The sequence below is a fragment of the Mastomys coucha genome, unplaced genomic scaffold, assembly GCF_008632895.1.
Source record: "Mastomys coucha isolate ucsf_1 unplaced genomic scaffold, UCSF_Mcou_1 pScaffold7, whole genome shotgun sequence".
NCBI classification, from domain to species: domain Eukaryota; kingdom Metazoa; phylum Chordata; class Mammalia; order Rodentia; family Muridae; genus Mastomys; species Mastomys coucha.
In genome coordinates, this window is record NW_022196913.1 from 24,315,385 (window position 1) to 24,329,827 (window position 14,443).

The following is a 14,443-nucleotide window of genomic DNA, read 5'->3' on the forward strand; positions in this document are numbered from 1 at the left end:
TTTTTTTTTTTTTTGATCAGCAGGTTTGGAAAGTTTGAGTGCTTGGCTGGGAGCTGGTGGAAAGACTGCAGTGTTTCCTGTGGCCATCAGTCTGGCTTCTGAGATAGGGAATTGGGCCTTGGCTCTGCCTCTTGCAGGGGACGTGTGCAGTCACCGAGGGATAGGCCTTGCGGGGAGGAGGGGAGCAGAGGAAAGGGAATCTGAAAAGCAAATATCCAAAAAAACAGAACAAGGGAGGAAGTATGTGCATTAGTTTGCAAAATAATGAACTTTCCAGTGGAAATGCTGATTCCCAAGGCTGGAGCCCAGAGTGAGGGGAAGAGGCCCTGCAGGCTGCTCCAGTCTCATCCTGTTTTCCATTGAATTTCTTCAGGAGGAAAAGATCCTGGACTAGGCCTCTCTAAGCCTTGAGATGCTGGCTCCCTTTCTGTTTCTGTCTAAAGAGACAACCGAATAGCTGCTGTTCAAAAAAAAAAAATGCTGGAGGTTTCCTGAATTTTAAAAACAAACCATTTTCTTGAGTATTCCTTGATGGGGTTCGAATCACGGCAGACGCGTCTGCAGACACCAGGCCCAAACAGCTCCACGTGTAAGAGGTTTAATTAGAAGGGGGTGGAGGATAGCGGCGCGGGAAGAGAGAGAGGGGAGAGAGAGAGAGAAGAAAAGAGAGAAAGATGGAGGAGAGTACCAAATATATATATGTCGTGACGTAGCAGTCCAGGTAAAGGTGGGAGTTGAACCCAATGTATTCTGGGAATATGGTGGCAGTTGTCCTGGCAACAGGTCTGTGGACCCGCCCATATCTGCCGCAGGTTCTGGATGCTAACATTCCTTCACATAAAAAACAAAACAAAACAAAACAAACAAACAAACAAGAAAACAGTCTCTGCCTTTATATTTAAGTGGCAAGTGATTCATTTATCACTGGACCAGCTGCAGAGGTGAATAAGAAAGGATTTCTACCTTTGAGCAATTAAAGCAGGAAGTGAGATGTTCAGCTTGAAATAAACCACAAGTAAAAGTATTCTGGTTTGTATGTTTGTTTTGTCTTATTTGTTTGTTTGTGGGGTCATTTTATCTCCTGCCAGTTTGTACCCAAGAAGCTGTAGTTAACTGCATCTTGACTGAATGGTATGAATTGGAAACGATTACCCAGAAGCTTTGAGAAGCTTTCCTGGAGACAGGCTCTCTACCAGGTGATGAAGATTCAGTATGGGCTTAGGAAAAGTTTCCTGCCATGTTCCATGAATTTCTACCCTAATCTGTTCAGCAGTTCTCTTTCTCTTGAGAAACCGAGGAGGCAAACAGCCTCCATTCCTTTTTTCCTAATACCCCATGCATAGCCAGTGCCATAAGACGATGGTCTGTGGAAGAAAAGTTCTGGACAGATACTTTTGCAAATATGTATATTGGATATGGCAAGTTCCCAGACACATGTGCTAGAGTCCGGAGAAGTCCTGCAGTGAAGCCAGCCTTCGCCTGTTTTTTACAGGAATGCTCTAGAAACTGCATCATGGGTTGTTGCTTCAGGCAGGTGGAGCCTGTCTTCTGACATACGTGGATGTGAGACATAGGATATGTTGCCTGGCCTGTAATGGTACTTATTTCAGAACATTGTTAGGAAAGGTATATAGTACATGCAACAGTTATTAGTACCTATTATTTGATTTATGTGTTTTCCAAGAGACTTGACTCTCTCCTCCTCCTCCTCCTCTTTTTTTTTTCTTGCATTCCTTAATATCTCAGAGAAGTCATTGCTGTGTGAGAGATGCTGAAGAGAGATCAATTCCAGAAGTCCATGTGTAGCTTCAGCTAGCAGTCCCAGGGTAGAAAACAGCTCCTAAGCCATGAGGACTAGGTAATGTAAGAATTCCACAATTGGGGGACCAAAGTCAGTTACCACTGCGTGGCAAACTTTAGTTGTGGAAGTGGACTGTGTTTTATGCCAGTCATCTAATGACAAGATAATAATAAATCAGGGCAGGAAACAAATGAAGAACGAACCATGGATCAGGAGTCTTTCAGTTCTGAGCAGCAGAACTGGCCCTCAAACTCACAGAAAACAAGAAAATTCATTTGTTCCTGCATCTAGAAAGGGTTTGTGGGTTGGCAAAGTGATAGAAACCAGAAGCTTGGCAGCTAGAAACCTTGCCCACCCATCTCTTCGCCATCTCTCCCTCCATTGGGCTCTACCCTTCTTGCCTCTTTTTCTTCTTTCAAGGTCTTACTCCGCATGAAGGACACAGATCTGCAGACAGTTTTAGCTTTCCAGTCCTTAGTAGGAAGAGAATGTTGCAGGAAATATTAAAAAATGACCTTCAAGTTCCTGTGCTACTGCCATCTGGCCTGGTCCTAGGCTACTCTCTGCCCTCAAACTCTCCAGCAGGGGCTGGAGCTCCTGAGCTCCCTTCGCTGCCAGGCCAGTCCCACAGCCTTATGAAATGACTGTCCACCCCACAGTTACCCGCCACAACTCTACTCTCTGCCCTGGCGAGATCCCCCCCATGCACCCCCACATCCCCTGCAGTAACCTATGTTCCCAGCTCTGGTTCACTTGTCTTTGGAGCCGCTAGTTCCCGCTCTGCCATAAACCCCTGTAGTCGGTGGTCCCACATTTCAGTAACCCAGTAAATCAAAACTCTAGAAGCTTATAATTAATAAGTCAGATTTATATATCAATAAATTCTCAACTCATAAGATATCAATACAATAATTTCAGAACCAATTGATAATGATAAAAGCTGCCCTCCTTGCTTAGAAAAACTATTCCAATTATTCTTTCCTTTATGATATCATAACTACCTATGGCTACTTAAAGCCACTCTGGTTCAGGTTTCTCTTCCTATCTGTCTGCCTCCCTCTTGGCCTTTCCATCTCTCCTCAGAAGCTCTCTTTCTCTGCAGTTCTTAGCTCTGCCTCCCTTTTCCCTGCCCAATCACAGGCCTCCTGCTGCACTAATATTTTAGTGTGATTGGACAGGGAAAATCCTGTCACAAGAGAGAGCCCCTTTTGCATAGGCAGTCACCAGAAACAGGCTTGTTTAGGTCCCGTTTGTTTTTGGTGCCAATCACTGGTGTCAGCGATGTGGCTCACAGTTAGCTGTTGGTGTGGAGCCTACTCCCCTAAAGAGGCCTTAGAGAAGGTGCATGGACAGAGTTCCCTACATGCAGGTGTTTGTGGTTTCCCATTGAATTCATTTTCCTATTGGCTTTTAGCAGCTTGAAACAGACCACTGTATTTCTTCAACAAATTCTCACTTCACATCTCATCTCCTTTTTAAACACTTGGGACTATTGATGTCAACTTGTAAGGGTAGTCTGTATAATGAGTGTTTTCAAAAGTGAGATTAGAATCAACCTCCTTTAGAGCCCCTGTCCTCAATCAGAGGAGCTCCATCATCATCCCCAAGCCCCGGGGGCTGTTGGTAATGCCTGAACATTTTGTTATGTCACGACCTTGAGGTTCTCTGGTGTACAGAGGTTGGGACACTGTCAGTAGCCTGCAGTGCACTGATGTGCACCTTCTTCAAGTATCGTGTGGCCCCCAAAACTTGTGGTGTCTTGTTTGTGAAGCCTGCTGCAATGGTTGCTTTGTCAGAATAGAAATTTTCTTGGCCAAGTTTGTGGCTCTGAATTGTATGGATTTTAAAGCTCATTTTTTTGTTGTTGTTGCTTTTTGGTTTTTCGAGACATGGTTTCTCTGTATAGCTTTGGCTGCCCTGGAACTCACTCTGTAGACCAGGCTGGCCTCAAATTCAGGAATCCACCTGCCTCTGTCTCCCATGTGCTGGGATTAAAGGCATGCGCCACCACCACTCATATTTTTTTTAAAAAAGCATTTGCTTATAATTTTTCCCTTGTTGATTTTAAGAGTGTATACATAGGGGGAGGGATGGACCTTACTTGGCAGGGTGCTCACTGAGCACCCAGATGCTCTGAGTTTTACCCCCAGCACTGCCCAGAGCTGCACACAGAGAGAGGTGCATGCTCATAAGCAGGAGGATCAGCAGTTCAGGGGCATTCTTGGCTACAGAGTGAATTTAAGTCAGTCTGGGCTGCATGAGTACTTACCTATAAATAAATTAGCATACAAACATTATTTTTTATATTCTTACCAATCAATAAATGCTTAAAATCTATGTGATTGACAAGCATGCTTTGTGATTTTAATTCACATCCCTTTATTATGTCTTCTGTGTATCTATTAGTCATGCATCTCCTGTTCTCGAGATTGCATTGCTCATTTTCTTCAGGCTTTACAAGTTGTTTCCCTAATAACAACCTCAGGAGAGATGGTTGTGGAGGACTGTGAGGGCAGGTTGGGTCCTCTGTGTGCCGAGTAGTTTCTCAGCTTGTTACTGTAGGTAAGCATCCACAGCGGTTTTAGAGTGCAGAACTGTTTTGTCTTCTTTCCTGTGAAGCCATTATTTATGTCCTGCAGTTCTTGAGGATCAAGTCCTAGGATACAGGGTCCTTAGAGCTGACTCTAGGCCTCTTGCATTGGCTTACAGCCTCACATCCTTTTTCCTGTGTGCCTGCCACCGTCCTCATTCTTGTCAGGACAGCAGCCATGCTGAGTCAAAGCTCTCATTCTTTACTCCATTGCTGGTTCAGAAGCCCTGTCTTCACTTACAGTCACATCCTGAGGTCTTGGGGGTTAGAATTTCACCAGAGGAGCCAGCTTGGAGAGCTCAGAGTCCACTGCAGTTACTGCTGAAGGGACTTCTTCCTCACAATGTGCAAACATTTGGAAAAAATAACTTAAACTCAACAAGATCTAGTGTTTTTAGTATTTATAGCAAATAACTCCTTCCATCACACAAGTGTGACAGAGGGTAAATATAAGAATGTACCCAGCCTTAGCCTCTTAGGAGTTTGTCCCTGTCTGTTCTGACACCTGTCCTGTGCCACTCATGGAGACAAGTGAAGATGTTGGAAGGAAGATTTTCTCTCCATGTTTCCAACATGTTGTAGGGCAATGAGAGCAAATAGCACATTTCATCTCATGGAGGGTAAATAGCTGGTTATTATTAAGATTATTGGACATGGTGCTTGTCAACAGCATTTACATAAAATAAAACATTGGGTTCATTGATTCAGTTTCTCCTTTTGTTCACTTTTTCCTGGATGTTTTCATATTCTGTGGTATTCCCTGGTTTCTAAGGCGCTCTAGTCCTTCCTTTTTTTTTTAACCTTCTGGGACCTAAGAATCACCACCAGGTCCCAGGTAGCAATAGAATCAATCTGTAGACTCAATCTCCATTGTATGTGGTTCATTGGAGCCCTCCAGTGCAGGGGGACACATATTCTTCTCTTGTCCCCATGGACTTCCATGGCAGACATCGCCCATCTATTTGATTTATCAAAAGGAATATCCTTTGTGAAATACATTTCAGAAGAAAAACAAAGGCAGGACTCAGAAAGTCTGGGAATCACAGCCCTGACTCAGGCTAGGTGACAGACTGTCCCCATGGCATCATTACATCCTGGCATCACTGGATCATAATGTCACAGCATTACTGTATCACTGTACCATAGCATCACTGCATCACGGCATCACTATATCACTACATCACAGTATCACACAGTATCACTGCATCACTGTACTGCCAGATCACTATATCATGGCATCACTGCATCACGGCATCACTATATCACTACATCACAGTATCGCAACATCACTGCATCACTGTACCACCAGATCACTGTATCATGGCATCACTGTATCACTACATCATGGTATCACAGTATCACTGCATCACTGTACCGCCAGATCACTGTATCATGGCATCACTGCATCACGGCATCACTATATCACTACATCACGGTATCACAATATCACTGCATCACTGTACCAGTGCATCATCATTGCATTGTTGTAGAGTAGGGATGTTGCTAGTCATAATTTTAGGAACAAGTGCATGAGCCAAACAATTTATGAAGCAGACTTTTCTTCTTTTAATTTTGAGTCATAGTTTTAGAGGTTTCAGCTCACAGTCAGTTGGCTCTGTTGTTTCTATGCTATTGTTGTTTCTAAGGCAGAACATCATGGTAGAGCAAAATTGCTCACTTCTGTGGAAGACAGAGTGGGAGAAGAGAGAGGAGTGGGAGGGGCAAGTAAGTGGGAGGAAGGAGACTAGATATGACCTTCATAAGTGTAACCTTCTAAGTCATACCTCTTGTCACCCAATTTCCCTTCCTAGGCCCCACTTCTTTCTACGATCTCCCCAAATTGTGCCACCCGACTGTGCTCCAAGCACTTAAATCTGTGGTTATTTAGTCCATAGCAGATAATGAGATGCGATGAGTCTGTTTGGAATAGCGTGATGGAGCAGCTCGAACAGAACTCTACCCACCCTAGTCTGTCTGCACAAGCCTTCTTGAGGTACAGTGCCCACATAAAGCAGTAACCTCAGTGAAAACTGGAGAGCTCCAGAAAGATGGAGTAGGCCTCAGCGTCTGTCACCTGAGGCTTCTTTCAGTGAAAGTCTCTTCCTCTTTCCACAGCCCAAGGCCAAAAGAAAAGGGAACCAGTCAACGTTTTAAAAACAAGGCTAGTAGCTCCGCCTCTTCCATCCCCATAGGCATTGTCCCATCCTCAGAAATAATATCCAGGGATAGGTCAGAGGAAAGGAAGGAAGGGTTCAGGAGAGCCTGTTTGCTGCTCTGTGGGTTTGTCGCACTGCTCCAACATGGCCTCCTCTGTCTGCTTCTCTCACTGGGCAGTGAGTTGAAAGCAAGACAGACATCTAGGTAGGGATGGAGTGATTTCTGTCCCTTGTCTTGGAAACATGACTCAAGAAAACTTTCATTAGTAGGACAGACCAATCGGAGCCGCATGTAACCAAGATGTAGACATTAGTTAACTGACTAACCATTAGTAAGAAGGATCTCCTCTATCTCATACGCTCAAGTGTAAGCAAGCTATTGAATGTCTGTATTAAGGTCACAGACTCTTAGTATTTTACATGGAACCATGTGGAGCCAGGAGGCAAGCAGGGCCACTTTAGAACTCTCCACCCACTCCAAGGTGCCTCCAGAGATTTATAGTTACGTTGGAAGGCAGTGGTTAGGGTGTCTAGCCAGCTGCCCAGGCTGCTTCCGCTATTGTGTCTGCCCTCAGTAAGCCTCGGATTTCAGTCTGAGTGAGAATTATTATACCAGACTATCCATGCTGATTGCAATGTCAGGAAACCTGCGCAGTAAACTTGGGAGGCGTGGGGTATGATAAACTTAGTTTTCCATTTGTTTGCAGCTCTCATCAAGGGTTAGTCATCTGACAGCCATCATTGAAAATGCTGGCCCTGGGAGTGTAAGTGCACATGGGATGGGCCTTCCTTTAGGGTGTTCCGGCATGTTAGGAGAAACTGACAAGTATGTTACACTAGGGGAAGCAAAGGGTACCAGGCGACCAAACTTGTCCAGAAAAGTCTTCAAAGTGTATTTCTATCTGTTACGACTGACCAAGAATTGAGCTAGTCCGGTTTATGTGTTGCTGCAGAGACAAGAAGGGCATTCACCTGTGTAGCTCTAGTGGCAGGGCCCTGACCATTACTGATCTGCCTAGAGTGTGTGCCGCCTCAGGACCTCTCAGTGAGGAGAGGGCAAAGATGCTGTCCACCCTGTTACAGGGTATAGGGCGGAGGGAGATCTGTCAGAGGTCTTATCTTTCTCAAGTGGCAGCTGAAGCTCCTGAGCTACTGAGCTACTACTGCCTTAAGCTCCGTCAGGAGCAGTGGACAAGGCCAGAATGAGTTCCTCTGAGGATGGAAAAGAGGACAATCGGATTGCTCACTCTGCAGTTGTGCCTGCAGCTCCACTCCCTGGGAGCCTCCGTGCTCCCTGCCTGCTCTGCAGTTGTCACTACAGGGATAGCCCATGAGGCCTCACTGGCCTGGGAAGGAAGCCAGGGAAGTCCTGGCTTCCCCCTTTCAATGGCTGCTTTATGCCGCTGGCCTCCTGCTCTCAAGGGGAGATACTGGAGAGCCTGCCTTTGTGTTCTCACCTGCTCAGCAGGTTTTCCTCCCAGAAATAAAGACCAGTTGAAGTGGGAAGAAAACAAGAGCGGCCTTTGATTCCTCGGAGGTTAAGCCCCTTTTTTCTTAATTGTAGACTGTTTCGTGGAGGGGCGGGGCGGAGGGCTGTTCAATACAGTTTTCTTTCTGTGATCTATTCTCTTGATCACTAGGGTTGGGTGTTTCTTGATTTGAATCCAGTTACCTGATACGCACACAGCCTGTGTTTACAGCAGAGCTTCTTCTGTACTTTTCATTCTAGGGCATATATTTGGTTGTGGATCTCTTGAGTTGAAGTGATCTGGCGTTGATAGGGTTTGTGTTCTGAATGTTCTCAAGTATTCAAGCAGGACAGAGACCATGCAGAACCTGGCCGATCCTTAGCTTATTTAGGGGCAGAATGGGGTGCTGGAATTATTTAGTAAGGTTATATTGTTTTCAACTTTGAGCAGTTTTAAACAAAACAAGACTTGGTACTGTTTTAATAGTTATGTCTTCAGGATATCATCTTAGAAGAATTAAACTTACTGGAAAATAACACAAACCACCAGAGTTTTTAACATAGCTGGCTGACGGCCTTCCAAACAGCTGTACACGAACAGGTACTTCTTGCCTGGAGAGTGTAGGCAGGGAACCAACTGCTCCCTGAAGCTTTCATTTTCTTCTTTTGCCTGTTCTTAATTGGTTTCAGGGTCTTTCTTATTTTAAGACTTATCCCAGGAATGTTTCTGTCTCGGAGCTTTTACACTTACTCTTTCTCTAGTCCATGGAGTGATTTCTCAGCTCTCCACATGGCCTGCTGTCTATCATATTTCTCCCAGGTGTTTACTCAACCTCCATAGGCTCAGTCAGGCTCTCCCTGCACTTGTTTTTTGCAATCGTGGTCCCTTTGTGCCACCTCAAAAATCAGCAACACCAGCCTACACCGATGAGCCCCAACTTGCTTTATTCTTCTTGTCTCTTGCTGGCATCTAACACCCAGGCCTGCACCTGTGTTCTCAACACACAAAGCAAGCCTGGCACCTAATGGAGGGGAGTAATGATTTGTGGATGAAAGATTAAACCACTGCTTTGTGGGTTTGTCCTTGCTGGGCGCCACTGATTAGCACAACAGGGTTCCTAATCATCCTTAGCCAGGAGCAATAGCTTTGTTTGGGTTTAGTTCATTTCCTGGCCAGCTCCACAGAAGCTAGTTATCCACACAACTGCTGGTATCACTGAGGTGTCCCCATTAACTCTGCTGTCCCTGTCATCCTTGTGATGTGATGCTCATTGGCCATGGGATTCGGGATAGAAACGGACAAATTTTATGCTGGTCAGGTAAAAAATGAAAGACATGTTTGACTAAAGTCTTCTTATAGATTTTTGTTTGTGGGGGGAAAGGGCCAATGATCTATAGAAATGACCAGAGTTTGGATAGTGTATAAGGAAGGGGACGTGTGACTTTCCATCATTATGTTTAGCAATGAGAACACTACAAACTAAAAAGTACACTGAGGTGTGGGGTTTTCAGCTTGCCAGGCTTTTCAGGCTGGCACTCACTCCATCTGTTGGTGAGTCTGTGTGCAAGCAGGCTGCCTCAGGCTTTGCTAGAGGGAGAGTACGTTAGTAGAGCCTTAAGGAGAGACTTTGGGGGCTGGAGAGATGGCTCAGTGGTTAAGAGCACTGACTGCTTTTCTGAAGTTCCTGAGTTCAAATCCCAGCAGCCACATGGTGGCTCACAATCATCTATAAGGAGATCTGATGCCCTCTTCTGGGGTGTCTGAAGACAGCTACAGTGTACTTACATACAATAAATAAATAAATCTTTAAGAAAAAAAAAAAGGAGGGACTTTGGAGTTGCCTATCAGAATTTAAACAATATGTTCTCTTTGTCCCAACAGTTTTACTTTTATGATTTTATTGTAGCGATTAACTTTTACAGTGAAAAAATTATACAGGCTTAAGTTTACGCCTTGAAAGCCTGGTTTGTAACACCAAAGGCAAGCGAGAAACCATGGAATCATCCCACAGCAGGGACCTGGCTCATCAGGGAGGACACACTCTGGTGACCAGCTGTGAAAAGAATGAGTGTACTCCACAGAGGCCTAGAAGAGGCACTAATTTTGACAGTACAGGATGCTGCCTTTGGATAAAGAAAGGGGGAAAAGTCAGAATATCGTTTTGTTTTTGTTTTCCATCCATGAGGACATTTGGAAGGAGAGCATCAAGAGCCAATCACAGAGCTGTAGGTTTGGGGGAAGGACTGTTGGGTGGGGTGACATTTGGGGAGTCTTCACATAGCAGATCAGGTCTCTGCGTTTTTGAATTGGATTGTCAGTAAGATAACGAAATGGAGAGGCAGGGGAGGAAAATCATTACTTCCTTTGTGAGAAAAGTCAGGGCTCTTCTGAAAGCTCCCAGGGCACGTGGATATTGTCTCACTGGAAAACTGGCCACGGAGAGGGAGTGTGAGCATGTGTGAACTCCTGGGGAATTTCTCCTTCCTCATGATATCCTGGTTGCTATAGTGCAGATCTATTTGTGACACACAGAAAATGCTTTAAATAAAAGCTACTTCCTGACCATGACTTCCTGGGCAATGTGTTCTTCCGGAGACTGTTGAGCGCCAAGGTTTCCAATGCAGTCTGAGCGCGAACCCAGCCCATTCAGGTCGGAGCCCCATTTAGATCAGGGTTTCATCCTGTGGTCAGGGGTTGCTGTGTTCCTGAGAAAAAAGAAAAAAAGAAAAGTGGGGAAAAACACGTAGCAAGCTGAACTCCCAGGGAAGTGCCTGCTGGAGGCTTTGCCTACTGTGCTTTAGGGCAACCTCCATCATTCTTTGGGGACCCGAGGCACTGTTGGCTGTGCCGCAGTGGCTTCTTTCTCCGGGGCGCCAAGGGGAGTATTTCTCATACACCAGTGAAAACAGGAAGTGATGAAGCCGGTTCGCCTTGCATCTGCGCTGAACTACTTTCATTTTGTCATTCTTTAGGTATAGACACGTGTGCCGGTCTGCGCAGTAGGACCCCCATTTCTACCTGCTCTGTACATCCTCCTGTCACACAATGCCACCGCCTTCGGACATCGTGAAGGTGGCCATAGAATGGCCTGGCGCCTACCCTAAACTCATGGAGATTGACCAGGTGAGTAAGGCAGATAGGACTGGCGAGCTCACAACAGTTTACCTCTTGGCATTGAGTGGTGGAAGATTTTGAGTAGCTTCATCTTCCTTCTCTAAGGGGCTGTGAAATCCCAGCAGTAATTACTACAGTGTGGTCCGTGTATATACAGTGGCAGTGGATGGGATTTTTATAGTCTTGCCCCATCTGCTGGATTCTGTCAATACTGGGTTCCTGTCTGAAGCAGCAGTGATAGCAGCTGGAGAGATTGGGTTCTGAGCATCGGGACAGATGGACTGTCCCATCCTACTGCTGGGACTCATGAGGAGGCAGATTTTTATATGGACAATGTAAAACTTACTTAAAAAGAAAAGTATTTATCTTCAGAAGAACCAACAAGTATTTTGTTATAGTAACAACTTTATAATAAAATCAGTACAGACCACATTATCTGGAATATGGTGCAGAATCAGAAAACATGTAATGACTTATAAAGTGAGATCATCAGAGTCATTTCATTTGTGACCATGAATGATTGGCAGTCATGTGACATGGCTCTGACTCTGTTTACAGATTGTCCAGGGAATTTGCTTTGTTCTCATTTCACTGAAGTCATTCTAGAACAAGTGATTGGAGGGAAGAAGGACGAGACTTAATTTATACTTGCAGGGTTCAAGAGGCAGAGTGGCATTCTATATTTCCAATTATAATACCATGACAACGCCAACCATTCTACTCTTGATACTATTTTATAATTATATTCACAGTTCTTTTTCTGGTCAGATTTTATTATCAGATTGAAGATCGCTGCAAGAGTTGCATGGCATTGTGTAGATTCAAAGGAGCAATCAAAACAAACTCCACAGGGCAGATCAGAATAAGTGGGCTTAAATTTGCATGCAAGAAAGGTTACCTTGTACAGACTGTGAAACAGTAGCCATCAGACCAGCACCTCACTGTCATTTTAACTCAATGGAGAAACAACTCTTACAAGGAATGTCTATGCCATAGCTTTGTGCAGGTATCAGGCAGCCAGTACTCACCCTTCTTCACATGAGGGTTACCCAGGACCAGTTACATTTTACCTCTAAAAAGATTATCTAGCAGAGGCAGGAGGATTTCTGAGTTCGAGGCCAGACTGGTCTACAGTGAGTTCCAGGACAGCCAGGACTACACAGAGAAACCCTGTCTCAAAAAACCAAAAAAAAACCACCAAAAAACAAAAAACAAAAAAAACCCAAAAAGAATGACAACCAAGGTAAAAGGTTCATGCAGTCCTGTGCTCTGCCGAGGAATGGGCCTTGGTCCATGTGTCTCGTTAGTTTGCTTTATCAGCATTCTGAACTCAGGAACAGAGGCTTAGACCTTAGAAACACAGATTCTCAGGCCCTACATAGACTGCTGACCCAGATCTGCACGATAACCAGATTATCAGGGTATCCCCGTGTGCAACTAAGTGACAAGTGGCACCCAAGCCAGGGTGCACATTAGAGTCACGGTCACCATCAGTTTATTCTAAGAGAGTCTCTTTTCATGGTTCTGATGAGCTATTTAATTTTGGTTTAACCAAGGTTGGTGGAATTTATGGCTTCTCTGTTAGGGCAGCCTTTGATTCATCTTCCAGATGCCTGGGGATTCAGTATAATTTGGGGAAGGCCTTCTCTATGTATGTGAGTTTCAACAATTTTAAAAGAAAATAATCTTTGTACTTTGGGACAATTTTAGATTTATAGAAAACTGCAAGGATTCTATGTGTTTCCAGCTATTCCCTTGTATTTTGTATTCCCTAACATTAACATTGTCACATAGTCTTAGACCAGATGCTTGTTCCGTAATCACATAAAATACAGTATATAGTCCATATTTACATCTTATCATTTGTTCCAGTAAAGTCATTTATAGCCATTTTTCTATGATGTCTAATAGCCCACCCTCAAATCATCTACTACATTTATTATTGTACCTTTTAGTCTCCATTGCCTAAAATAATTCTTTAGTCATTTCTGGTGGCTATTTTATGGAAAGCACTTCAGCTTGGGGTTTCCTGGTACATTCTGTCTAGTAGATTTGAGTTTTGCCTTTTGAGAGAAAGTACCAGAGAAATGGTGTCATATCCTCTTCAGGAAGACATGTCAGGGAGCTCTCCCGTGACTTTCTTTCAGTCTTGTTCATTATCCCAGTGCCATGAATGAGAACATGGATGTTCAGAGAAGCCATGTTACCTGTCAGTTAGTAAGAGGCTGGGTCAGGACTGGAGGCTTCCTTTCCTCCCAAGACTTAACTTTTAAATGGTTGTCTCAATTGCAGTCCTCGTGGCCACGTGGCAATTCCACCCTGAGGCAGACAGAGAATGAGGAACCCAGGCTCTTCCTGCCTGGGTGTACGTAAAACAGATCCACAGCAGTGCTGCAGTCAGATCTTGTTTCCTGATACAATGAGAACTTGGCATGAGACTTGGAAACATACTTTCACGTGCACTGAATACTTCAAATGCTGACTGCCAGGGGTTTCTCCTGGTTCTCGCCATCATTCAGTAAGGCTCGTACTGTCTGCCTGCCTCTTCCGCACTTGTTAGCAGAAATGTTGGAAAGCCCATTGAAGGTTGGGGTAGGCATTGCTGTTTGGGCATCTTCTGCCTTCAGGCTGTCATTGTCTCGACTCTGAGTAGGGGGTCCTTGAACCTTGTGCTGGAATCGTGCAAGAAGTTTACCCAGAGTATACAGTGTGGAGCTGCAGAGAATTTTATTCTGTCAACAAGGGCAGGGATGTGCTTAACATAATAAGCACCGGCAACTGAAAAATAGCCAGTGTGCTAGGAGGGAGCTTGCTCTTAAATGCTGCTTCTCCAGTGTCTCGTGACCAGTCTTTACTTGATAGATGGACCCTTCACCAATGAATCGTGGGTGGAGGAGCTTCTGCTGTGGTTGTTATCTGGGCTCCACTCTACCCAGCTGTCCTCTAATGGCACCTGTTCCCGAGGACATCTGCTCACAGTGGACATGTTTACATTCTTTCCAAGTCTTGAGCAGATTCTTTTGTGTTGTTTCTGCTCAGCAGGAAGAGTCCCTAGGATCTTTTCTGAATGGTCTTTTCCTGCACCAGATGGCACATTCCAAAGTCATCTTCTCTCTTGGTCCTTGATTCTGTTCCAGCCAGGCTGTGTAGGGCTAAAGAGGGTGGTTGTCGGGAGGGCAGAAGCTACAGTGCTGCCACTCTTTCTGTTTTAGTTACCTTTCATCTAGTAAATACTGTCTGTCTGTCGAGTCTCAGCATCTGGCCAGAGGTGCTTCCTGAGTGGCAGCGCAGTGTACAGGGTGCTGGGGTGAGG

The 14,443-nt window shown here is 44.9% G+C and overlaps 1 protein-coding gene across 5 annotated transcripts in view; it reads left to right on the forward strand.

The window, feature by feature from the left end:
• Elmo1 (engulfment and cell motility 1) overlaps window positions 1–14,443 on the forward strand; it is a 530,953-nt gene that overhangs the window by 84,252 nt on the left and 432,258 nt on the right. For 4 of the 5 annotated variants that reach the window (XM_031359616.1, XM_031359615.1, XM_031359617.1 and 1 more), the window contains exon 2: window positions 10,989–11,139. In XM_031359616.1, coding sequence (XP_031215476.1) covers window positions 11,062–11,139 — 78 coding nt within the window. In that variant the 5' untranslated portion in view covers window positions 10,989–11,061. Of the gene's footprint in view, window positions 1–10,641; window positions 10,667–10,988; window positions 11,140–14,443 lie in introns of those variants that run through there. The other variant, XM_031359618.1, reaches the window with a different exon arrangement.